General features: G+C 42.6%; 1 protein-coding gene across 6 annotated transcripts in view; it reads left to right on the top strand.

The window, feature by feature from the left end:
• Window positions 1-26,729, top strand: part of SH3KBP1 (SH3 domain containing kinase binding protein 1) — a 383,658-nt gene that overhangs the window by 143,050 nt on the left and 213,879 nt on the right. For 4 of the 6 annotated variants that reach the window (XM_064278074.1, XM_064278072.1, XM_064278078.1 and 1 more), the window contains one exon: window positions 10,188-10,311. In XM_064278074.1, coding sequence (XP_064134144.1) covers window positions 10,203-10,311 — 109 coding nt within the window. In that variant the 5' untranslated portion in view covers window positions 10,188-10,202. Of the gene's footprint in view, window positions 1-10,187; window positions 10,312-26,729 lie in introns of those variants that run through there. The other 2 variants (XM_064278076.1, XM_064278075.1) reach the window with 2 other exon arrangements.

The raw sequence follows: 26,729 nt of genomic DNA, 5'->3' as shown, positions 1-26,729 counted from the left end.
ATACTTGTATTTCAGTACTTTTGAATTTTGTATCATATAATTGTAAAATCAATCGATTAGTGGGCCTGGGATGGTGTTCCCCATGTCTCAACTTTCATACCTCCCTTCCTTGATGAAATATTTGCATTGAAGAGCTTGCTTTTAAGCTTTGTATCTATGTTAGTATAAACTGCTGTCATGTAGTATTGGGATTTTTAAAACTATCCATTGAAATGATACACCCAAACTGTTAATTAGGAGGCAGTGTCAACTTCTTCCTTGTTTTCAGAAAAAAAGTAACAGCCAGTATCTTAGGACTGGAAATAGTAAGCACGTTTCAGTTATTTAATTTTTAAATCAATTAAAATTTTGAATAGCTAACAACATAAGCACCTGCTGTCAGTTAAAAGGGACAAAATACATACTTCCCCTGTCCCTTGGCCACCCGGGACCCCTCCCTGGAGGCAGCCTCAGTTACCAGTTTGTTATTTGTAGCCTCTGCACTGCACAAGGAGGTGTGCACACCTTTACACTGATGGTGCATACATTATTATGCTTTTTTACTTAACAATATGTCTTGGCGATTGTCCATTTTGGTACTTACAGACTAGCCTCATTCTTGGAGCAAGTTCCATGGTATGGATTTGCCATAATTCACGTAACCAGTTCTTTACTGACACACAGTTAAGTTCTTTCAGTCTTTTGCTAATTTCAGCAATGCCATATGATTTATCTTGTACATACACCGTTTTGTGCATGTGCAAGTGTATTTGTAGTTTAAATTCCTAAAAGTGGAAATACTGAGTCAAAAGGCACAGAAGTTTAAATTTTTGATAATTGCCAAATTACTTCCCATAGTGGTTGTACCAATTTATATATCAATTTGTACTCTTGTTATAAAGTATGAGTCTCTTTCCCTACACTCTTGCCAAAATTATATTATCCATTTTTGGGATCGTTGCCAATCTGGCAAATTGAAAAAAGATATCATTGTAACTAAACAAATTATGTACATTGCTCTCTTTCTGGACACCTTCTAGAGAGTTTTGTGCAGCCATGCCCCATGTTCTTCATACTGATTCTTTGAGTGAATACCAGCCATGTGCCAGGCACTGTGCTCTGTGCTGTGAAGACAGAGTATTCTGAGAGAGCCCAGACTCTAGTGAGAAGACATGTATAAGGATTATTCTAATATGGTAGGTCAGTGCTACAACTTTAGGTATGAGAAAACAGTGAAAAGAATAGAGTCCTAAGTAGTGAGCATTATATAGGTATTGTTAGGTGAATCCCGTTGTAATTTGCATTTCTCTTAAGAGTGTGCTTAGCACCTTCACATATGTCTGAGTCATTTGCATTTTTTTCTGTGGACTATCCTTTGCTGTTTTTTGCGGGGGAGGGGTTCGTTGGTCTTTTGGTTAATACTTTGTGGAAGGAGCTTTCTATATATAACAAGCAGTATTCCTCCAGTTTGCATTTTGTCTTTGTTGATTTAAAAAAATTTTTTTTGCTATGCTGTAGCTTTCTGTAATTCTTCAGCCCTTTTGTGGCTTCTGGGTTCTGTGTCAGTGTGAAATAGTCCTTCCCATGTCAAGACCGTAAAATCATTCTCCCATGTTTTCTTCTAGTGCTTTTAAAGTTTTATTTTTTAATGAGTAAATTAATTTTGAATGTCTAACATTTCCAGTCTAATAAAGAAGAAAGTATTGCTTGTTTAAAAAACGAAGTGAGGCACCACACACGTTTTCTTATTGTATCTTCCTGTTCATACCGCAGGTCATAAGCCTGTGAGATGAGAAGTGGATTGTGATCCATGAACCCCAGTGGTATCGCTGTAGGCACAACAACAGATCTCCATGTTGGCTCAGCTTGGGGCTGAATTCAAAATACTCCCCTTCAGCTGTAGATTGTCCTCTCGCCCATAACACTCTACTAAATGGGCTGCTCATTTGACAAATATTTATTAAGTGCCTGCTAAAGCATGTTGAAACAGATGGTTTGTATCGACACAGTTTTGATCAAATGGTAACATTCTAGATGTTTAGTGGGCCATAGACAGACCAAAGGCATGGACGGCCATGTCAGTAATTGTGGCATCCATCAGGACACAGCATTATCTCCTTGGACACAGAAGTAGCAGTTCTCAGCTCTGTCCAGGATCTAGCACTGGGTGCCTTCTTTCCAGTGTTCGTTCCCATCCTGCAGGTTGACAGCTCCTTGCCAGGGCTTGTGGGATCAGTTATTCTCAGGAGATAATGCTGCAAATATATGATATTGCAAATATGTAGTTGAAGATTTATGCAGAAATATAATAAATATCCTGTTACCTTAAAAAAAACAACTTTTTCTCGTTAGCTTTGAGCTGAAAACGTCTTAGGTATATATTTAAGTGTGTATGCCACTTGGAAACCCTGGTGGCGTAGTGGTTAAGTGCTACGGCTGCTAACCAAAGAGTCGGCAGCTCGAATCTGCCAGGCGCTCCTTGGAAACTCTAATGGGGCAGTTCTTCTCTGTCCTATAGGGTTGCTATGAGTCAGAATCGACTCGACGGCACTGGGTTTATATGCCACTTTGCTAAGTGGCAGCATATTTTGTAAATATAAGAAAGCGAGACATCAGCCTGGTTACATGATGTAGTTTTTGAGGGGAACTTAGGAAATATTTTAAGCGTATGGAAAAAGAGACTGAATAATAAATACCAATGTGCCTACCACCTTGCTTTATCAAGTACTTGTATTTTGCCATATTTACTTTATGTATGTATGTGTGTGTGTGTATATATATATATATATATATATATATATATATATATATATATATATATATACAGTTGACTGGGTGACAGAAAAAGTTGAGTGCTCAACTACTAGCCAAAAGGTTGGTGATTCAAACCCACCCAGGGGCACCTCAGAAGACAGGCCTGGCGATTTGCTTCTGAAAGATCACAGCCTTGAAAAGCCTATGGAGCAGTTCTCTGCACACACAGGGTCGCCACAAGTTGAAATCAGCTAGACGGCAAACAGCAACAGCATGTATTTTGTAAAGAAACAGAAATCTTACGGATGCAGCTGAGGCACCGCTTTCTCTCTGCCACTGCTTTCCACATACTTGCGGTGTCTTTCCAGATGTTTTGAGCCTGGTTTGGCTTTTGTGAAGGGAGCCAAATGCTGGGAAAGCACACTGTCTGCGTGCGGGGAACACACTCACCAGGGCTGCTGCTCTGCAGACTTGCTTTGCATAGGTGGAGGGTGGTGCAGGAATCCATCACGCACATGGGGAGTAGTGTGCTGTTTCTGGGGTTCTGTGTCTATGCATAACTCTCTCGGTCCAGTAGATTAGGGGTAAGAGTTTATTTATTTACTTACTTATTTAGTGCTTTCCTTTTATCTTCTAGCAGTGGTAATTTTGTAAAATGATTTTCATGAACCAGCACACACGTGGGGGGTGAAGCACAGCTGCGGTCCCCAGAAACCTGTCGTGCTCTAAAGGAGGTCTTTCCTCCAGAAAGGAATAGACCCAGGTTTCCTCCGAAGTACGCAGACCCAGGTTGCCTCCAGAAGTACGCAGACCCAGGTTGCCTCCAGAAGCACACAGACCCAGGTTTCCTCCAGAAGTACGCAGACCCAGGTTTCCTCCAGAAGTATGCAGACCCAGGTTTGAGGGTGGCTGGCAAATGACACCCTTTTCCCTGCACCAGGAACAGCATTCCCAGTAGGCCAGGGAGAGGGCGGAGCCAAGATGACGGAATAGACAGTGTAGGCCAGGGAAGCGTTGAGCTCCTCCTGGTGCCAGCCAGTGGCACCAGCTCTCTCTATGCCTGCGCTATTGGTGGCAGGAGAAAAGGAAATATTGCAGGATAGGAGGACAGCAGCTGAGGTAGAGAGGAAGGGTGCTGTAGGGGAGCCGGGCGGTTCTGCTGAGTGTGTCAATGAGATGTCCCTCATCTCACTCACCTGATAGGTTGCACCTGACACATTCTGACTATCTGTGCCCACAATATTGATCCCAGCAAGATTTGTACCCCCCAGATGAACACTATAATACCCAGGCACTAGATTTTCATATTTTTGACCTTCTAGAACAAAATATTTTTTTAGAACAAAATATCAGCCCATTTAGATTTGAAAGAATCATCTTCCAGTGTAATCATTTCTATTGTTTTTTTTTAATTGAAATGCACATACAATAAAGTGCACAGATCTTAGAAAGATACTTCAGTGAATTTCTAGGTATGTTTACACCTGTGTAACCATCACCCAGACCGAATTATAGAATATTCTCATCCTTCCAGCAATCTTTCCTGTACCCCCTCCTAGTCAGTACCTTTCCAAGGGTAACTGCTATTCTGACATGTCTCACCATTGGTTAGTTTTGCCTGTTGTAGAACTTCATATAAATGGAATCGTACAATATACACTCTTGTGCCTGGCTTCTTTTACTCAGTGTTGTGACTGCAAAATTCATCTGGGTTGTTCTGTGTAGTTGTCTTAATAGCATTTGCTATTTAATAACGACAATAAGTAATATATTGAATTTGTGTGCTACTCTGCAATTCATTATTTAATGGTGACAAAAGAGCTGCTTTAGAGGCCCTAGGTAACTTGTGCCCCCAGCTCACACACCTAGTTAATGATGATGTCAGAACTAGTTCTTCTGGTTTTCTGACTCACAGCATCGTTCTCTCCATTCGCCATGAAGCCTGTGTCTTAACCTGGGCTACGGTTGGCGGAAGGCATAGAAGATGAGGGGAGGAAGGGGTTTCCCAAAGCAGACCTCTGTTGGTGTTTTATCATGTAGTATTTTGGCTAGAGACTGACCAATTACTTCAAAGAAATTAAGATTCAACCCAGCCAGCACCCCCCCCTCCCTGCCCAGGACCTGCGTAGTATGTGGTGAGTGGGGAGAGAGAGGAGAAAGAGGTAGCTGACTAGGCTCAGCAGCCAGCCACATGCAGGCAGCTCAGTTTATCAGAAAGCAGAATATCCTAGTTTAGCTCCCAGTTGCATACAAATTATGCATTTGCCCAGCGAGGCTGCTGTGTGCAGGCTGCCAAATGTTCATGGAGAATTTTTGCTAGAATGGCATTATTTATTTATTTATTTATGCCCTCTGAATGTGAATGAGCCGTCGCAGGCTGTGTTCAGCATGATACTTTGGGGAAGCAGGAATGGTGTGAGGCAGTCTTCTCCCCCTTCTCTTAGGTGGTCTTTGTGACACACAGCTCAGGTGTAGTTGCAGCATTGATATCTTATTGATGGCCTCGGTTTTATCATGCATGTCGAGTTTTCCATAGTTAAGGCATCAGATTTGAAATAAAGAGAAGCTGGGTTTCACTTACCTCCTAAAGAGGTTTGCCAATACCCTGTCTATTCTGTAGTGTCTTTAAGCAAGTAAAATCATTGCTGATTTATACGTATGTGCAGGTATGAACCTCTCTAAGCCCCCATGGCCCACAGTTCCGGCCCAGCGCGTGGACTCTACCGCTGAGACAGTACAGTAGGACTCAGGTTCTTAATAAATGGTTAAAATTATAGGCCTAGTGGTCAGAAAGCTGAGACTGAGGATTGGGGCTAGGAAAGCCCAGCCCCAGGAAATCCACAGTCCCGCTGACCTGGATCAGAACCTTGGAGAGCTCCAGGTACAAGGATACTGACAGCTGTACACAGGCAGGAGCAACTCTACGGCTCTCAGACCTGCGGGAGGCCAAGTCCACCTTCCTGTGCAGGAAAAAAGCAGCTCCCTTTGCTTTTTTATGTGGATGATGAGGGACTTCATGGATTTGGGCCTCAGTACCTGTGATGCAGTGGTTAAGCACTTGGCTGCTAACCAAAAGGTTAACGGTTCAAACCCACCAGCTGCTATGTGGGAGAAAGATGTAGCAGTCTGCTTTTGTGAAGATTTATAGTTAGGAAACCCTTTGGGTTGGTTCGGCTCTGTCCTGTTGGTCGCTATGAGTTGGTATTGACTCGATGGCAATAGTTTTTTTTCTTTTTTACTCTTAGGCTTATGGATTAAAAGAAAAAAAAACATTGCCATTGAGTTGATTCTGACTTACAGTGACCCTGTAGGACAGAGTAGATGGCAATAGTTTTTTTTTCTTTTTTACTCTTAGGCTTATGGATTAAAAAAAAAAAAAACAACCCATTGCCGTTGAGTTGATTCTGACTTACAGTGACCCTGTAGGACAGAGTAGAACTGCCCCATAGGGTTTCCAAGGCTGTAATCTTTGTGGAAGCAGACTGCCAGAGCTTTCTCCCATGGAGTGGCTGGTGGATTGGAACCGTCGACCTTTTGGTTAGCAGCTGAACGCTTCAACCACTGCACCACCAGGGCCCCTTTGGCTTATGGATAAAACAGTGAATTGCATTCTCCAGGTGCAGAGGGAAACTCAGATTCCCCCTGGAACCACAGGCAGGGTGGTTTTCAGCCTCTCTCCTGTAGTCATAACATTGGCTCCTCCCGGGAGGTGAGGTGTAGCAGGAGAGTGCTGCCTGGAAGGGCCAGGGTTTGGTTCCGGAGCTGGGTGTATTTTGGACCTCTGACTCATCTTGCATCCTCTGACCAGGTCTCAGCTATTCTTATGTGTCAGCAATTGTCAGCCTGGCAAATTCAGTTTTGTCTACCTGGCAGTGTTATTGTGAGGAGCAAGTAAGAAAGTATCTGCTGAAGTCCTTTAATTTCTATAAGCTTTTGCCAGTGTAAGGTGGGATCATTGCCAGCATTGTCACCAGTTTTTAGAACCTACCAATAGGAGCCCATGACATCAGAATGCTGCACATTCAAGGCGGTGTTTGAGAAGTGCACCCTCCCTCACTCGGATTTGCACAGTAATTGCTATCATGGGGTCAGCACACATGTCAGCTATTTTTAGCCAGAAGCAAGTGCACAGGGATGAGTGGCTTGCTCTGCATCTTGAAAGATTTTTGAACTAAAGAGTTTGTCCTGTGATCTTTTGGTAGCAACTGGAGAATTGCAGTAGGGAAGTGACAAGAGCAGACACTTGTTTTAGGGAAGTGATCCCTGTGGCAGCGTGAGGCTAAACTGAGAGGGGAGAGATTGGAGCCAGGGAGAGAGGTTAGGAGAACATTGTTGTAATTGAGGCAGGACTTGGGAGAAGAGTGGTAAATCTGAAGCTAGACTGGTTGGATTCTAATTCTGGCCTTGCTACTTGTTTGACCTCGAGTCAGTTTTGTTAGGTCTCTGTGTCTTGGCGTAAAAAAAAAAGGCGTATGTATCTGTAAAATAGGGATAATGATAGTACTGACTTCATAGGGCTGTTGTGCAGATTAAATGTCATAATGTAGGTGAAACCCTTAGAGCAGGGCTTGGCACATGGTAAAGCACTTGAATATTAGCTGGTATTCATGTTTTTAAGGCTGTACAGGAGGAATGGAGAGAAACAGAGGGAGTGAGGAAGTAGAAACAGCTGAACTGGATGACGGGTTAGATACAGGGGTTAATGCTGAGTTTTTCCAGCCTGGCTAAGTGGGTGGATGATGGAATGTCAAACAAGACAGTCCACTCGGGAGAAGGGGCAGGCTGGAAGGAGGGTGCTAGGTTTGGGTCGGCTGTGTTGAGCCTGGAGTATCTGGGTTTTGTCCAGGTGGCAAGTCTGCAGAGTTCACTGCCGTGTCCATGTGTCTGACTGGTTTCTCTGAAATCAAATGCAAGACATATTTTAAGTGCTCTCTCTTCCCTGCTTCCATCTAAGAAACAACTTAAGAAATTCACTCATTAGGCTTCTCTGTCTGGCAAATGTAAACGATCATTCAGGGAATGACGGAATCTGGCATTTATAAGACCAGGAGTTGTCTCTCTCCTGGCACTGGTTTCTCACCTCTTAGGTGCTTGCTGTTGATAAGACCAGTTGTTCCAAACCAGCTGCCCAGTGTGCTGCTTATGAAGCCTTGGGTGGCACACACTCTGACAACCATGACTTCGGAGGCTTTCTCCAGTGCATCTACTCCCCACTGCCTCTCAATATCTGCACCTTTTCCCTCACCCTTCTGTGTGTGCCATTAGAGGTTGTTATTGTTAGCTGCTGTTGAGTTGCCCCCAACTCGTGGCAACCGCATGTACAATGGAACAAAATGCCACCTGGTCCTGCGCCACCCCCATGATTGGTTGCAGATTGGACCATTTTGATCCATAGGGTTTTCTTCGGCTGATTTTTGGAAGTAGGTTGCCAGGCCTTTCTTCCTAGCCTGTCGTAATGTGGAAGCTCTGTTGAAACCTGTTCAGCATTGTAGCAACACACAAGCCTTCACTAACAGATGAGCTGCACATAGGTGCATTGTCTGGGAATCGAACCTGAGTCTCCTGCATGGAATGTAAGAATTCTACCACTGAACCACCACTGCCCCCCATTAGCAATTAGTGCTAAGCAAACTCTTGCAGTGTTGCCTACAACAAACTAAATTACTCCATGGTGAGGTTAAATGTTGTGTTACCACATGACATTGTGTCTAGGTGAGATATTTGTGTGTGTACAGTGTGTCCACACTATGACAGCAAGTAAGGTCAGAGCAACAGTTCTCCCCCTGAGAAGCACTGTAGGGGACTGACCCCCCTCGGTGGCTCATTTTCTTTACCTTTAGAGCCATAGTGGGCTGGCAGCCATCACTGAGAGCACCCGTCGTGTGGATCAGGCGGGCAGTGTTTGCAGATTTCCTCCTGATGCCATCTGCCTGTGAGGCTAGGAACCCCAGCAACTGCTGTTCTAGCAAGTGCTGGGGTTGCTGAGGTGGGTGTGCATGTACGAACACATGCACACACATGTACACAGCTTTGTGTGGGGTACAGAGGTGCCCTAGTTGGCCCAGCAGCGGAGATGTGTCTGGTTAGGTCTCTGAAATACCACCTGAAACCCTGAACCCAGCAAAGTGCCAGCCCCAGTTGCTGGTTTCCGGTGGGGCCCTAGTGAGGGAGGGAGGGCAAGGCTGTTATGAACAGAGCCAGCAAGCAGAGCATTGGAGACGGTAACTAGCACTCGGGTGTGTAGGAAGTTGCTGGGCAAGTGCGGGCACTGGCTATGTTTTAACAAGCTTTTGTTGTTTTCTTTCCATCTCTGCCCTATGCTCAGGCTAAATCTTGGCCCCCTATTCAATTTGCCATCTTCATGTTCAACCCATAGAGTGAGCCCTTCTCCATTTCTTACCCCATCGTCTTCCTAAACCTCTTTCTAAAGCAAACATTCCTTATCCTTGAGCCCTTCCTGCCATTCAGCTGTACTTTGGATCTAGCCCTTTAGTTCCCTCTCTGTCCCAATGGGTGTGATCATGGATCCAGGCAGGCCCAGAAACCCCCTGCTCCTTTGGGAAGATTTCCTGTGGACAGACCTGCTGTTTGTGACTTACTATCGTTTGGGGCTGTTAATGCTTTTGAAAAGACTTAAGTCAATTATTAAAGTAATTCGAAATAATTGTATCAGCCATCAGGTTTAGAGTCTGCCTAGGACAGGAGTTGGCAGAGTTTTTCAGTAAAGGGCCAGATAATAAATACTTTAGGCTTTGGTTTGTGTCACAACTACTCAACTCTGCTGTTGTAGCGTAGACAATACTTAAATAAATAAATGTGGTTGTGTTCTAATAAAGCTTAATTTACAAAAATAGGTGGTGGAAACAAACAACAGACGGTGGGCTGTAGTTTGCGACCTCTGGCCTACGATCATTGTCTTTATTTTAGTTTGCCACCTTTATTTTTTTCTTTGTTAAGCGTTCAAAAACCAGAGAAACTTATTTGAATACTGTAAATGAATTTAACCATCTTCATTTTGGTTAGTATAATTGTGAGCATAATGGTAATTTGGGAATACATGTCTCTAAACCCTTGTTGAGAAGAATATAAACCAGAAGGCTTTTAAGGGCTGACTCTGGTTGGCCATAGCTTATCAATGTTCAAAAAGTAGGAGAGGCTGACACTTAGAGCTGTACGGTGGCCTTTATGTATCACTCAGTTCTCTTCATGGCCACGGTCACGTAAGTTCACATCACCACACTGGACATTACTCCATTTTATTGGACCAGGCACTTCTCTAATAAATGTCCGGGGAAAGCTACGAAACAGTAGGAAATGGTGTTTTTAAAACATCATATTATGCTGAGTTGGGAGTCACTGCAGTTCATTTCCAGGAAGTTGAAGCTTAAAATAGTCAAAGAAGTATCTGAAAATTTTAAAGTACAACCTTGTTTTCCTTTTGTCTGCCCTCACAGGAAATAAAGAAAGAGATGAAGAAAGACCCTCTCACCAGCAAAGCTCCAGAAAAGCCCATGCATGAAGTATCCAGTGGAAACTCTTTGCTGTCTTCTGAAACAATTTTAAGAACCAATAAAAGAGGTATGGAAAAGGAGAAAGGGCCCCCATCCCTGCACATAAACAAAAACTGGAAACTTCTAGGTGAACTGTGTCGAGTTTTGAATTACTGAAACATTGAATGGACTTTGTCCTTTTTTTTTTTTTTTAAAGATTTTTGACACACACGTAAATGGCAAGCAATGATACATACAGTAACTATAATAAAGGGCACTAGTAAAAATATTTTGAAGGTGGAAAAGTGGACTGAATTTGTAAACGGTTTTTCCAGGGCTTTAGCTTTCACTTTCACATATGTTTTTATGGATGGAAGGTGCACCGACAGAATGCTCTGGGATAGGCCTGAGCTGTGTGTGTCTGACCATGTTCTCTTTTTGTTTAAGGCAGGCTTTAACAGGGCTTTTCTCTCTCTAACCTCTGAAGTCCCTAACACAGGCCCAGCTTTCTCCGTTCAAGAGGCAGTACGTGCGAAGATACAGCCAATACAGCCATCTAACCAGGAGACCTCTAATCATGTTTTCCCTTTTTTGAGACCTTGAGGCAAATTTTAAGATATCAGCTTGCTGAAATTTTGTCTTCTCCCCCATCCCTCCTTTGTGATCACTGTCATTTAAAATGATGTGAGAGAGAAAATAAGATGGCAGAGACGACCTGACTGAATTTTATGCTGTGGTCACACTAGGGCTGGGTTTCCCTCAGCTCTTCCTGACCCCATCCCTCAGATCAGCGGGCCCACTCTGAGCATGCCCACAGTAGGCTAGCATATAACTGCAAGCTTTTCACTGCCTTCTGACTCCTTTAAAGAGAAATTCAGAGCTGGGCAAAAGCAGGAGCAGGGAGTGTATTAGCAAAGAGTTCCATTAAAAAGAAAAAGAAGATGGCAAGTTTACATAACCACGGGGAAGAACAGCTCATCGTTCATAAAATTTAGACAGTAGAAGAATTTGTCCAGTAAACTGTCCATTGATCATAGTGCTCGAGACATGAGCTTTGTGTCTCTCTTCCTTCCTGTTTCTCCCCCCACCACCCCCCCAGCTGCCCTGGTTTACATTTCCTTTTTTTGAATTATTCAGATGAAATACTGGCTGGAGGCCCGTGTTTGTTAGCTGCTATAGGATTTTCTTTCTTTCTTTCTTTTTAAACCCCATCCTAGCAAGGTAGGGGATTTTCCATTTTAAGAATTAAGTGTACTTTGCTGTAAAACCACAGTGTTCCAGAAAAAGGTGCCCCCTGCGTTCTCACAAATAAGCTCCAAAACTCCTGAGACCTGCTCTCATTGGATTAGAGATCTAGAGCTCAGCACATCTTTCAGTGTTTCCAAACCTCCCTCTCGGGCCTCTTCTGTTCCTCCTGCCTCTGCTCCGAGGGGTCGCACACACATTGACCAGCCTCTTTGGCCAACCCTGTGCTTGTAAAGAAAATAGAAGAATTAAGGTAACTAATTAATTTAATAAGATAAGGAACTAATTAAGGTAAGGAATTAAGGTAATTATCCAGATGAGTCAGGTAGAGTTACCTGAGAACTTTAAGTAAACGAAGGAATGTAACTTTTTACATAATTATCTCTTTACAGCTAAAAATCTGGCCTTTGAGTTTCCTCACAGAATTTTTCATAACCAAAAAATGGAATTAAAAGGAGTGGCTGGCATACTGACTTACCCTCCTTTTTGAAGCCTCTGCCTTAGGTCCACGGCCTAATTACGACCACCCTTTTAGGTATTTTATATAACCAATATGCTAGTGGCTGCGAGACCTTAGCCCATGGGGACATTCTGTACATATGAAATGTGTAACAGACCATCTTCATTCTGTCCCAGGCTTTACGCTGACCTCCTGGGTCACCTGGGCCAAACATAAATTTCCAGTTGAAGTGCAGCATTGTGTACGAGGACCAGGACCGCCTTCAGCCCTCCCCCACCAGTCAAGACTAACAGTCTCCCGCTACTTATGATAAACAGCGGGGAGATTGATCGGCCTTGTCCGGCCTGATAAATAGTTCATTGTGCTGAGCTCAAAAGCAACATTTTTTTCCCACCCAAAATCAATGACAAAACAATTAAAAAAAAATACAAGGATCAAAGGCTAAATAATGTGGGATGATACTAGTTACGTGTAAACACTCCTGTCCAACTAGTTTTTAATGTTTTATGAGTCATCATAAATGACTCTGAAGTCTCCCCGTCTCCTTTGTCCCCATCAAGCTTTGTCCCTAGAAGTCTCCCTGATGTTTTTGGCTCTTACTATGGTTTATGGCTGTTAAGGAGGGAGGTTGCTTTCAGAGTTTATTAACAGCCTGCTTTGATTGGCTAAGATGGGATCTTTCTTAAAGTATATGAGTCCACCTTGTGATTCAGCCTTGGACTCTGAGAATTGAATAGAATCAACACAAGTTCTTATTTTTTCATATTTATCGAAGATGACATGACTGTTTATCTGGGCCTTATCATTTGATAAAGGCTTATAATTGGTTTAATAAAGAAAGACTGAAGCATATTTCTATTTTGACTCTGAAATGGAACCACTTCTGTGAGTCCTGAATTTGAAATAGATTTAGCTCAAGAAGTTTGCCCACTTGTGTCAGGTGGTTTTTTCATTTTAGGACCTTTCTGACTTTGTGGGAGTGGTAAAGGGGTTGTAGGCCTTCACAATGTTGATGAGTTCTCCCTCCCCAGGCACCTGCATAAGGTGAGGAGATACCCTGAGCTTGAAGGAAGCTATTCATAGCCTTGAGAAAAGGCCAGGGCAGTGGAAACATTCATTTGGGAACCTGCTGGTTTCAGTTTTCAACTTCAACCTTTGCAAATTTTTGCAGAGGTGATTTAGGGAGGTACTTGAATGACTCCTTGGGCTTTTCATTTAAGAAGGAGACAAAATGGAAATTGAGAGAGCAAACCAGTCTCCCAGCTAGCCTGGCAGACATCAGTTACACATTTTGGGCATTAGAACGTTCAGCACAAGCCTGTTCCCACCCCTGGCCATTTCTTTGGTCTTTACCTGAGTCACAGTAAAGGAACTTCCTGCTTAAAATGAGCCTTTCCCAAGGAATAAAAGTTATTTTTCATTTAAATTTACAGTGTGAATGTTGTATATCCTACAGTTATCCCAGACTCCAGTATGTTGATGAGTCCCAGCCAGAAGATTTAAAAACTTTCCTTGGAGCCAAATGTCATTCTCATGTACCAGACAGAAGAGAGTTGTCTGTTTTCTCTGAGAATGATTTATTCTTTTGTTTCCTATACTGTTAAACTCATGTAGGAGAATGATGGGCTCTCCTAAAAGGGAACATTGGTATGTAGAGGAGTTTTTTTTTTTTAAAGAATGCAAGCCTCAAGTTTCAAAGCAAAATTGAATAAAATGGAAGTTTCAACAGTTAACAGCAAATACCCTAAAAATATTCTTGAAAATGAGCAAGGAGGATTTTGCCCATGTGAGTTTGGACTCCTCTCTGCTTTAATTAAAATGAAATAAAAAGTTATTTGGCTTCATCTGAGAGGGGTTTAACTGAATCGATACCCTGCTGGCCTATGAAGGGACTAGGTTTGATGGCAGGGCTCCATTTCCTGGGTTTTGCATCATTAACTATGTGGGGAAAGGTGCGTCTCCGCCTCTCTCTGAACCTCTCCTGCCCCCTGTGATTTTGGACACTATTCCTTCCTCACTTTTGGGTGGATACCAATGAACGTGCAATAGCACACATTCACTGTGTGTCTGCTATGGGCCTGGCCCTGCCCTTGGTGCCGGGGTAGACATGAAGACAAGTAAAATACCAGCCAGCCCTGTCCGAAAGCAGTTCCAGTCTGTTTTGTCACTTGGGAAAATGTTGAGACAGTGCTGCACACTTCTTATATCCTTTTTATGGCCAGATCGGGGTATGTCTCTTATTTACTTCTGTCATTCTGAATGTGAAGCCACTCAGTGGCTTTCTGGTTGGCTTTATATGTCCTTGTTTCTATTTCCAGTTTATCATGAATTCAGTGTTTGGTAAGTCTCTATTGTATTTTTCACATTTATTATTCTTTGCTATTATTATTATGGTTATGCTTTCCTGATACAAAACGTGTTTATGATCATCTTTTTTAAGTCGCTCTGCTATTTTGGCATCTGCCTTCCAAAAGATAAACTGCTTTTACCATCTTTATTTAAGGTTTGTTATGCATTTGCATTTGACTGCCTCTTCCAGAAATCAATGCTGAAGGATCTGATGGTTTAAGAAATCTTGTTTGTAACAGGTCTAGCGCTGATGCTGTCAGGTGAGACCTGCTTTCTCAAGTGCGATTCGAGTTCAGATGGGGCTGGGTTTCTCTCTGAGTTGGTATGTGGATAGGACTTTGATTGCAGAGTACTGCTCTGTGAGTTCCTCTGTGAGTTCTTTTCTGGTGTTTGCAGTCCTTTGGATAAGTTTGCGTCAAAAGTTTTCCTTAACAGAAGGCCCAACAGCTGCTCTGCCTCTGGTGACACACTGTTGCTTTAAAAGTTAGTGTGGAAGTTCTTCAGAATTAATTTGGCCTGTGGGTGGGTGGTACATACACGGCCCTTAGCATTACTGTGGGCCTAGTGTTTGCACCACGGATGGGCTGTCCTTCTTGGTCTGCTGCCTGTAACTGTCTGAAGAATTTTACCTAATGTTTATCTTTCTGCTCCTCATAGTTTCAGCACTAGCCATTCCAACTCCTAAACAGATCTGCCCACAGGGACCCTCCTCCCTTGTCTCTCCTGAAAGTAAAACTTTTTTTGAGCTTTCATTTCTTTAGCATTTACTTGGCTGCCTGGAGTGAGATTTTAGAGGTATCCGTTTGCTGGTTTGCTAGACTATGGCTGAGGGCGTGAGTATGTGTGAACACACACGTGCTGGAATAGAAATCTCCCGTTTGTGTGAAGGCTGTGGGTTCTTTGTTTGAAATGAAGTTATAAACAAAGGATGGAAAAAAAGTGTGTCCTAATAAACAATTTCCACAGCTTTGTTTTTCCAGTGGTTTGTAGGACCTGGGGATTTTTTTTGTAGAAACAAGACTTTTTTTCTTTCAGATTTCCTTTTGAAGAAACAAATGTAAATTATCCTAATTATTAAGAAAATTATTAAAAAAAAAATTATTAGGAATCTGAAAATGTGGCATTTTGGTCAAACTTTTCTCTGAATTACCGTATCATCTCTTGATTTGGCCAAATGAGATGGCTTTTGTGGAAGGATAGAAAAGTAGGAAGAGTTAAGAGAAGGCGTTATTGTTGTGCTGAAGCTCTTGGCTATCCCCTGAACTGGTCTTCCCAATGGGGAAATGAAAATCAAACTGGCGACTTGGCAGTGAACATGGATGGAGGTAATATATAGTTATTCAATAATATATACATCTGTGTGAAAGTATCTATCTGTATATGCATACATAGTCTTTTTTCCCACTGGACCTTTATTCTCAAATGCTTAGAGTAAATAGAGTAATGGGCCCTCGAAGAGGTTGTTAAAAGTAACTAATCTCTGACTGCATTTCTGACGAGTTTTATTGGGAGCCCATGTTAGAACCAGTAATTGATGTTAGGGTATGTTGCCCTTGTTCATTTTATCTGAGCGGTACTGCTTGTTGGGTCTAGGGATGGTGGGAGTGAAAATGGGTGGAAAGAAGCTTACGTAGAGGGGTGTTGCTATCGTACATTTTCTGTATTTCTCTGTGTGAGTCATCAACAAAGTTGGTTTTTAGAATTTTTCTCCTATTACATATTTATCTCCTTTCAATGTCAGTGTCCTGGTTGCAGGGCATTACCACTAATGAGCGTCCTATGGAACAGTTGTTGATTTAGACTCCTGCCACACCCCTGTTGGGTTTCCATCCGAGTCCATGCAGAGGCTGCTCCATGAAGTGGTTTTGTGATGGTGTCTCCACCTGGTGGCTCTTCTAGGAAACTCTTCCTTCTGACTACCTTTTTTCTCCCTCAGAGGATCTTATGTGAGATGCCTTTTGGTTCCTCTAACTCGGTGTTCACAATTCATGCAGTTCCATCTCAGACCCACTGTGTTTCACATTATGCACGTACTCCATTTAACCCCTTTCCATTCTCTTCTAATAGTTGCTTATTGAACTCATAGAATTTGTCTCTCGACCCTTGTTCCATCTGTGATAATACCCCACTGACCAATATTATTGTAGGTAAGCATTTAAAGAAAAATTCTTGTAGGCATGACTCTAGGTATAGTTATTAATTTGGATACAATAAAAAAATCACACTGAAACCCTTGTAGGTAAGCCACAGTCTCCTCCTTAATCACTCCAAGTACCCCTAACTACTTCCTCACTTCTTGTTGAAACTTCTTCCTCAAAGGAGGGGTGGTAGGAGCAATATTTTATTACTGACATTGTTTACAATTGCCAGCAGGTGATGAAAATAAAAAATCACCTGTCAGCTTTATTATTGTTTGTAAATTCTTCACAGGCAGCCCCTTCTTGCTGGGGTGAGGACTGCCTCCACTACCAGTGGTGTATCTAGGTTATTGTACCAGCCCTGGGTGCGTGGTGCCACTGAGCAGTTTCTGTTAACCTGCTATGGCCCAACACAGTAATATGTTAATTAAAAGATTAACAAACTTGATTTGTATTTTTGAACTGATATTATGGTAAAGTTACCTAAAAGAGGGATGTCAGATGTTCGGACAGGGGTGCAATTTCAGTGCTTGCTATATAGGCGCCATTTCCACTGGCCATACCAGGTTAATAGAAATTGCTCAGTGGCGCCATGCACCCAGAGCTGGTATAATACCCACCCTACCCTAGTTACGCCTCTGAATTTGTCCCCTACTTGGTGTGCCACTAAGCATAGGTCTTTTTGATAAATAAAAATATTTCTTGATTTCATTGTTTTCCAGTTTTTGTTAGTTGATAGTCTTGCCAGACATGCCTTGTTTTTTAGCTATATAGTGGGTTAGTCTGGGTACTTAATCACCACTTATAATTTTGTTTCTATGGGAAAATGCTGTTCGAAATTCCCAAAGCTTTGCGTAGCCCACTTGGATTGTGTTTGATATTGGTGGCATGAAGCCTTAGGTACCTTGTGGAAGTCAGAGAGTCTGGATAACCAGGAATGACTGAGGCCTGCTAACGGTACAGAGCAGCTTTCATGCCACACGGTGCCAGTGCCAGAATTATACAGGCTCTATACAGGTCCTCAGCCTGAGGAGAACTCTGGGTCAGCCACAGCACACCAGCGTATGTGGTGCTTATTTTCACGAGGCCTGAGATCTGCCTTGGCGTGCCCAAGTTTGTCTGTGTAAGGCATGTTATAAAAGGGGATGCTATTCCCTCTACTCAAGAGGAGATGATGTACCAGGTGTGATGGTGTGATGTGCTCTGATGGAAACCAGACGAGCCTTTCCCAATGGATGTTCCTGCAAAATGTCCCACGAAAAAGGGTTGGAGGAAGAGAAATAAGGAGGCAAAGAGGGAGAGAAAATGAGCTCTCTGGTCAAATACATATTTGCTCCAGGTGCACACGCTAACACCCTCTCAGAGATCAACAAGTATATCAGCATATTATAGGCTCTCCCATGGTCTGTGGTAAGGAAACCTACTTAGCTTTGATCATGGAACTGTGTTTTACCAAATACTAGTTAGGACCCCCCTTTGGGATGTGCTGAGCTTTAAAATGCAGGGCAAGGAGCTCTCTAAGCACTGCTCAGATCATCTTTAGATTTTACCTCACACGGGGAATGATAAAGGTAGTGGAGATGGGATGGTGATGTATGCACTGAGAGAAACACCTGATGTTGCTTCTAAAGCCTATGGCTGCAAAAACACAAGTGAGATGGTGCTAAGAGAATGTTCCCCCGATTGGAATCTTGAATGCCAGTCCTTTTGGTAGTTTCTCAAGTGACAAGCTGAAAGAGATTTTTTTTTTCCGAATCACTTCTTGTGTCCTTATGTCTAAGAGTATCTCCCTGGGCCGGGTTTTGGCATGAAAAGTAGACCAGGGGGGCCAGACCCCATGAACAGTAGGCTAGGTTGTACACATCTACTTGGGACTTGGATCAGGCTTAAACCAGGGGTGGTTTTTATAATGATTACAAGGCCTCACATAATCAAAACAATCACATTGCCTTCGCTTTCTGCTTTTAATTGAAAGACAGGAAATCTTAGCTTTTCTTGATACCATTACAACTCTGTTTATACATACAGAAGATGCCCTGTCTCTTTCTCTGTTAGTGGAAGAGGCTACCATTTTTTATCTCACATACTTCAACATGTTATCAGGAGAGACAAGTCCCTGGATAAAGGACATCATGCTTGGTATCTAGACTGGTATCTCTAGAGAAGCAAAACCAGTAAATCATATAAATATATGTATAGAGAGAGATTTATATTAAGGAAATAGCTCACACTATTGTACAGGCTGGAATGTTCCAAGTCAGGGTCAGGCTGGAGGCTTCTCCTGATTCACATAGGTGCAGGGGCTGGCGAGGGGCCGGCGAACCCAAAATCAGTAATTCAGACAGCTGGGCTCTGGCTCACAAGCTGCGAAGACTGTCGAATTCCAAGACTGGCAGGCAAGACAGCAGATAAGCTGTTAGCTCAAGTCCCAAGAACTGGGTGTCAGACGAACAGGAGCCAGCTGCAGGATCCAGTGTGAGCAAAAGCCCGTGAGCCTTACCATAAAGTCCACCCATATTGGATGTAGGCCACATCCCCAAGAAAACTCCCTTTCAGCTGATTGGCCACTCACAGCAGATCCCATCATGGTGGCGATCACATTATATCAGATCTCATCATGGAGGTGATTATATCATTATTGACTGCCAGACTACATCATAACTGCCAAACCACTGAGAATCATGGCCCAGCCAAGGTGACACACAACCTTAACAATCACACTTGGTAGAGGGTCAGCGAAAAAGAGGAAGACACTCAACTAGTTGAATTGACACAGTGGCTGGGCTCAAGCATAGCAAAGATAGTGAGGATGGTGCAGGACTGGGCAATGTTTTGTTCTATTGTATACAGGGTTGCTATGAGTTGGAACTTACTCAACAGCACCTAACAACAACAATAAGCCCACATGGGGAGGCATAAAGAAAAAGTACGTCACTTGCTTTGTCAGAGTTGTGGAATCATAGAATTACTGACGTGGCTGAGAGTCTCTGGTGGTGGCCCAGCCCTCAGCCTAATGCAGGGACCCACTGACGCCATGTCAGATAAGAGGACATGGGGCCTCTGGCCATAGACCTGAAAGGACACCCCTTGATCTGGAGGACTGACTTTTGCTAAGGTCCCCATGGAATCCTCCTTTCCAAAGGAAGCTGTGTCTGGGTAGGGAGCTGGTAGATTAATTAAAGGTCATTAATTAAAGGTAGAGGACGTATATTTAAGTGCTGGTTACTTTTGTTACACTCGTTTGCAGTGAGTCCTGGAAAGGGGACATTTTCTTACGTTGTTTCCTCAGTTCCTTCTAATTATTTCTGTTGCTCTCTAATCATCCCCACTGATGCCACATGCAGCCTCAGCTTAGTCTGGGACCATTGTACCCCAAACAAGGAGGACATTTTCTGGCACACCTCCCTAAGCCTTGGCCAGGCCAACAGCAGGCCCAGCCACAGTGCCAGATGGGCTGTCCTCATCGTCCCCAACCAGAAACGGAAAGAGAGAAGAACCAGGAAGTTCCTCTGCATGTGCCTGTGTGTGCAAGAGTGTTTGAGGAGGGCTAAACTGCTTGTTCCATTTGTTTTTCTCTGGAGACCTGAATAAGCTTAGTGGCAGCAGGGCCTTGTCACAAGAAGAATGGCTGTTGGAAGACTCTAGACCTCTCTTCTGGTGAATCCCCCACGGTTCTGTGGAACGCAGGCAAATTGCATACTCACTCTGACTTCTAGTTTTCCAGTGCGTGGGCAGGGAGGCTGTGATGGTTAAGGTTGTGTAACTTGGCTGGGCCATGATTCTCACTGGCTTGGCAGTTGTGATATACTTTGACAGTCGTATGATGTGATCACTTCAGTGATGAGATTTGATATAATGTGATCACCTCCATGATGGGATCTGTTGTGAGTAGCCAGTCAGTTGAAAGGGAGTTTCCTTGGGCATGCTGTCTGCATTGAATATAAGTAAACATTCTGGCAAGGCTTGTGGGCTTTTGCTTCCTCTGAATCCTGCATCTGGCTCCTGTTCGTATGACCTCCGGTTCTTGGGACTTGAGCTAGTAGCTTACCTGCGGTCTTCCCTGCCGACCTTGGGATTTGTCGATCTTTGAAGCCTGTGAGCAAGAGCCCTGCTCTCTGACCTGCTGATCTTGGGTTCACCAGCCCCTATGGCTACGTGAATCAGGAGAAGCCTCTAGCCAGACCCACAGATTTGGGACATTCCAGCCTCTGTAGCCACGTGAGCCATTTCCTTAATATAAATCTATATTTATATGCTTTACTGGTTTTGCTTCTCTAGATAACCCAGGCTAAGACAAACTAATTTTGTTTATTCCTTCAGGGAAATTGAGAGGATAAAAATGAGTAAAAGAATAGGTTTTGGGGCATGGGGTAGCAATAGAGTGAGGTAAGGTTGAGGGCGAAAGTCACTTACTAAATACAGTAATAGTTGTTATTAGAAGAAAACTTCTAGTAAGACTCAAGAGCTTTGGGAAGAAATTTACGGATTTATAGAAGGTGATAATAAAATACCGGCTCCCGGAGTGGCACAAACATTTAAGTACTTGAGTATTAGCTGAAAGGTTGATAGGTCAAACCCACCTAGAGATGTCTGGTGATCTGCTTCTAAAAGGTCACAGCCTTGAAAACCCTATGGAACAGTTCTACTCTGCACACGTGAGGTCACCATGAGTTGGGATCGACTCAACGGCAAATAGCAGCGAAGTGTTGTTTCTTAAAGTGTCATTTCCCTGATGTGACCAGTGATCAGATGTCAATTGATCAGCTATTCTGTGCAAGGCTTTATCTTGGGCAGGGTGAGAGAGACAGTTCGTTTTCACTTATTATTTAATTATGTTTAATAGCAGAAGATACGTATTATTATATTTGTGTTATTACAAAATTCAAACAGTATACATAAAGTAAAAGTACCTTTTTGTGGCAGAGTAATAAAGTGGTTGAGAACATACATTCTGTGGCTACACTACTTGGACTTGAGTCTCAGCTCCACCACTTACCAGCTGTGTGACCTTGGGCAAGATACTTTACCATTCTGTACTTTAGTTTACTTCTCTTTAAAATGGGGCCAGTGACACTTCCTACCTCATTGAGTTATTGTGAGAATTAAATGAATTAAATTACATGAGAACTGTAATGTGCTTAGAACAGTACCAGGCACATGGGGAGCACTCAAATGTGGCTAATACTAATATTATTACTTACCTAACCCAAGGACTCTCAGAACAGTATCCATAGTTCCCAGCCTATTTCTTTGGATTTACCTTTTTTTTTTAAATTATTTTTATTGTGCCTTAGGTGAAGGTTTACAGACCAAACTAGTTTCTCATTAAACAGTTAGTACACGTACTGTCTTATGACATTGATTAACCACCCCACAACATGTCAACACTCTCCCTTCTCAAGCTTGGGTTCCCCATTACCAGCTTTCCTGTCCCTTTCTGCCTTCTAGTCCTTGTCCCAGGGCTGGTGTGCCCCTTTGGTCTTGTCATAGCTAAAAACTTTTTCCCAGTCTGTAGGTAGTCTTTTTACTCTTTTGGTGAAGTCTTTGGATGAGCATAGTTGTTTGATTTTTTAGGAGCTCCCAGTTATCTAGTTTCTCTTTTGCATTGTTAGTAATGTTTTATATACTGTTTATGCCATGTATTAGGGCTCCTAACGTTGTCCCTATTTTTTCTTTCATGATCTTTATCATTTTAGGTTTTATATTTAGGTCTTTGATCCATTTTGAGTTGGTTTTTGTGCATGGTGTGATGTATGGGTCTTGTTTCATTTTTTTGCAGATGGATATCCAGTTTTGCCGGCACCATTTGTTAAAAAGACTGTCTTAGGGAACACAACAGAGAACCCCTTAGGGAGCAGGAGAGCAGTGGGATGTAGACCCCAAATTCTCATAAAAAGACCAGACTTAATGGTCTGACTGAGACTAGAAGGACCTTGGAGGTCATGGTCCCGAGACCTTCTGTTAGCCCAAGACAGGAACCGTTCCCAAAGCCAACTCTTCAGACAGGGATTGGACTGGACAATGGGAGAGAAAGAGATGCTGGTGAAGAATGAGCTTCCTGGATCAAGTAGACACTTGAGACTTACGTAGGCATCTCCTGTCTGGAGGGGAGATGAGAGGGCGGGGGGATCAGAAGCTGGTGGAATGGACACGAAAAGAGAGAGTGGAGGGAAGGAGTGTTCTGTCTCATTAGGGGGAGAGCAATTAGGAGTATATAGCAAGGTGTATATAAATTTTTATATGAGAGACTGACTTGATTTGTAAACTTCCACTTAAAGTACAATAAAAATTAAAAAAAAAAAAACCGTCTTTACCCCATTTAACCGACTTTGGTCTTTTGCTTGTTTTTTAGAAAGACATAGTTTCTTATTGTTATAAATTCATGTTTATGCTAACAAATCTCTATATTGATACCAAATGTGTCACCAGCTGTGAACTTCTTTGAAACTCCTTTGCTTTGAGTAGTCAGAGTAATATTCCACTCAACAAACAAAGACTTGAAGTACATTGGTTCTTAGCAAATTCCCAGATGGTAGCTTCTCTTCAGGATTAAAAGAGAATACTCAACAGTCCTGGGGAGATTGGGTCTGGTGTGAGGCCTATGAGATGAGTACTGATGGGGAATTTTTCAAAGAGGAGGAATTTCACTTTTTTCTATATCAGTCACTTTAGAAGTTTGGGTTTTAGAGGAAAGATATTTGCAGTGCTATTTAAAAGTAATATTTTTAAAAACCCAATTAAAATGTGCTAATTTATATAAGATATATTGCTCCTTTTATGTCTTAGAAAAATGATCCAATGTCCCCAAAAGATTTTATCACATCAACTTCCTTCCTACCATTACTTAAGAAGAGTACTTAAAGAAAAAAATATTTTTATTTTTATTGTACTTTAAGTGAAAGTTTACAAATCAAGTTAGTCTCTCAGACAAAAATTTAGATACACGTTGCTATATACTCCTAGTTGCTCTCCCCCTAATGAAACAGCATACTCCTTCTCTCCACCATGTATTCCCGTGTCCATTCAGCCACCTTCTGTCCCCCTCTGCCTTCTTATCTCCCCTCCAGACAGGAGCTGCCCACACAGTCTCATGTGTCCACTTGAGCCAAGAAGCTCACTCCTCACCAGTATCATTGTCTATCCCATAGTCCAGTCCAATCCCTGCCTGAAGAGTTGGCTTTGGGGATGGTTCCAGTCTTGGGCTACCAGAAGGTCTGGAGACCATGACCGCCGGGGCCCTTCTAGTCTCAGTCAGACCATTAAGTCTGGCCTTTTTAGGGGAATTTGAGGTCTGCATTCCACTGCTCTCCTGCTCTCTCAGGGGTTCTCTGTTCCCTGTCAGGGCAGTCATTGGTTGCAGCCGGGCACCATCTAGTTCTTCTGGTCTCAGGCTGATGTAGTCTCTGGTTTATGTGGCACTTTCTGTCTCTTGGGCTCATAATTACCTTGTGTCTTTGGTGTTCTTCATTCTCCTTTGCTCCAGGTAGGTTAAGACCAATTGATGCATCTTACATGGCCACTTACTAACGTTTAAGACCCCAGACGCCACTCACCAAAGTGGGATGCAGAATGTTTTCTTGATAGATTTTATTTTGCCAGTTGACCTAGATGTCCCCTGAAACCATGGTCCCCAAACCCCTGCCCCTGCTACTCTGGCCTTTGAAGTGTTTGGTTTATTCTGGAAACTTCTTTGCTTTGGGTTTAGTCCCATTGTGTTGACCTCTCCTGTATTGTGTGTTGTCATTCCCTTCACCTAAAATAGTTCTCGTCTACTGTCTAATTAGTGAATACCTCTCTCCCTCCCTCCCGCCCCACTTTTGTAACCACGAAAGAATATTTTCTTCTCTGTTTAAACTATTTCTTGAGTTCTTATAGTAGTGGTCTGAGACAATATTTGTCCTTTTGTGACTGACGAATTTCACTCAGGGTAATGCCTTCCAGATTCCTCCACATTATGAGATGTTTCACGAATTCATCCTTGTTCTTTCTTGTTGCATAGTATTCCATTGTGTGGATATACCATAATTTATCCATTCATCCATTGATGGGCATCTTGGTTGCTTCCATCTTTTTGCTATTGTAAACAGTGCTGCAGTGAACATGGGTGTGCATATATCTGTTTGTGTAAAGGCTCTTATTTCTCTAGGTTATATTCCAAGGAGTGGGATTGCTGGATCATATGGTAGTTCTATTTCTAGCCTTTTAAGGAAGTGCCAAATCGATTTCCAAAGTGGTTTTACCATTTTACATTCCCACCAACAGTATATAAGTGTTGCAGAAGAAGAGTACTTTTTATAACACATAAGAGAACAAAACAAATTTGGGATTCTAGTTAGATAAGTAACATTAAATACTAAAATTTTACCACTGCACATAATTATTTTTTTTGTCTGGTTCTGAGCTGAATTGTTCAGAATTGAATGAGAGAGGGAAGAAGGATCAGAAATTATTAAAAAGATTATCAGGTAAATATTTCTGGAATGGTTGTACGAGAAGCTCAAGCTCAGCAAATCCTCTCCTCCAGAGTTAAACTGATCAAGATCACTTAAGACAGGCATTTAAAGTCTCTGGAAATTGACCAAAGGACATACAACAAATTGAGAAAATTTATTGAAGAAAATGGACTGAATCTCTGAATTTTGATAAGACTAGTGAGAAGTTATGGCATTTGAGCTGGACCTACCCCCTCTCCCGCTTCCAGCTCCCTGTTACAGAAGATCTATTTTGGATGGACAAGTCAGACCATGAAGTCTGGTGGGTCCCATTCCTCCCAGCTCTGTGCTGGGAAATGGATTATCAGTGGGCTTGGCAATGCCTACCCCTTCCACCTCCCACTCTATAGGAGGGTCTGGGTGGGGTAGCTAATGAAGATCAGCAACTCCCATCCCCCCTCCAGTTTATTGTGGTTCAAACCCCTGCGGAAAGTTTGCGTTTCTAACAAGCTTCCAAGCAACGCTAATGCTGCTGGTTAGGGACCAGTTCTGAAAACCACTAGTAGAGCAGCGGTTCTCAAAATTTATTATATATAAGAATCACCTAGGAATCTTGTTACAGTGTAGATTCTGACATTATGCTGACTGAAATAAGTCAATCACAAAAGGACAAATATTGTATGAGACCACTATTATAAAGAAACAAGAAAAGGTTTACACACAGAAAAAAAAAAAACTCTTTGATGGTTACCAGGGATGGAAGGGGATTGGAGGTAAAATTACCAAATAGAAGACATGTATTAATATTGGTGAAGGGAAAGGCAATACAGAAGAAGTAGCAGAACATGACCAAGGCAAGGGAGGACACTGAGAGGAACGTAGGACAAAGGGTAACAACAGTAATTACTGTAGGGTAGACAATCCTGCAACAGTAGTATTAACTAACAATGATTTACAAATGGATACATTGGTAGATAGGTATGCCAGGAGGTTGGGAGGTTATAAGGAAACATAACCCACCTGAAGATATAGGTTTGGTGGTGGATGTTTCTATATATATAACTATAGGTGCTGCTTGTATATTAATACAGACAATAGAGCACACAAGGGCCACAGTCAGGGCAACTTCTTAGACATAACCAAGCACCTTGTAGGATGAAGTTCTTAGGGTCAAGGATGAAGGACCATAGATATGGGGGACATCTACATCAATTGTCATGACATAGTTCATAAAGACAAAATTCTGCACCCTATTGTGTTGAATAGCATCTGGGATCTTAAAAGCTTGCGAGTGACCATCTAAGATACAACTGTTGGTTTCTTTCCATCTGGAGCAAAGGAGAGTGAAGAAAACCAAATACTCAAGGGAGCAATTAGTCCAAAGGACTAATGGACCACATGAACCACAAGCTACACAACCCTGAGACCAGAAGAACTAGCTGATGCCCAGTTACCACTACCGACTGCTCTGATTGGGATCACAACAGAGGGTCCTAGACAGAGCAGGGGAAAAACGTAGAACAAAAAATCAAATTCACAAAAAAGAGCAGACTTACCTACCGGTCTGGCAGAGACCGGGGTAACCCCCGAGACTAAAGCCCTGAGACACCCTTCTGAAATTTAACTGAAGCCATTCCCAGAGACACCTTTCAGCCAAACCATAGGCCCATAAAATAAACAATAACACCCAAGAGGAATGTGCTCCTTGGAACAATCAATTATACGAGATGCAAAAAGGCAATATGTGTCCAGAAGCAAAGATGAGAAGGCAGGAAGGGGTAGAAAATCAGGACAAAAGGAAATGGGGAAACTTGAGAGGAAATGGAGAGAGTGCTGACACATTGTGGGGAGTGAAACCAATGTTATGGAACACTATGTACAA

This window comes from Loxodonta africana, chromosome X, assembly GCF_030014295.1.
Source record: "Loxodonta africana isolate mLoxAfr1 chromosome X, mLoxAfr1.hap2, whole genome shotgun sequence".
NCBI lineage: Eukaryota > Metazoa > Chordata > Mammalia > Proboscidea > Elephantidae > Loxodonta > Loxodonta africana.
The sequence above is the reverse complement of the archived record's forward strand: the minus strand, read 5'-3'. Positions and strand labels throughout refer to the sequence as shown.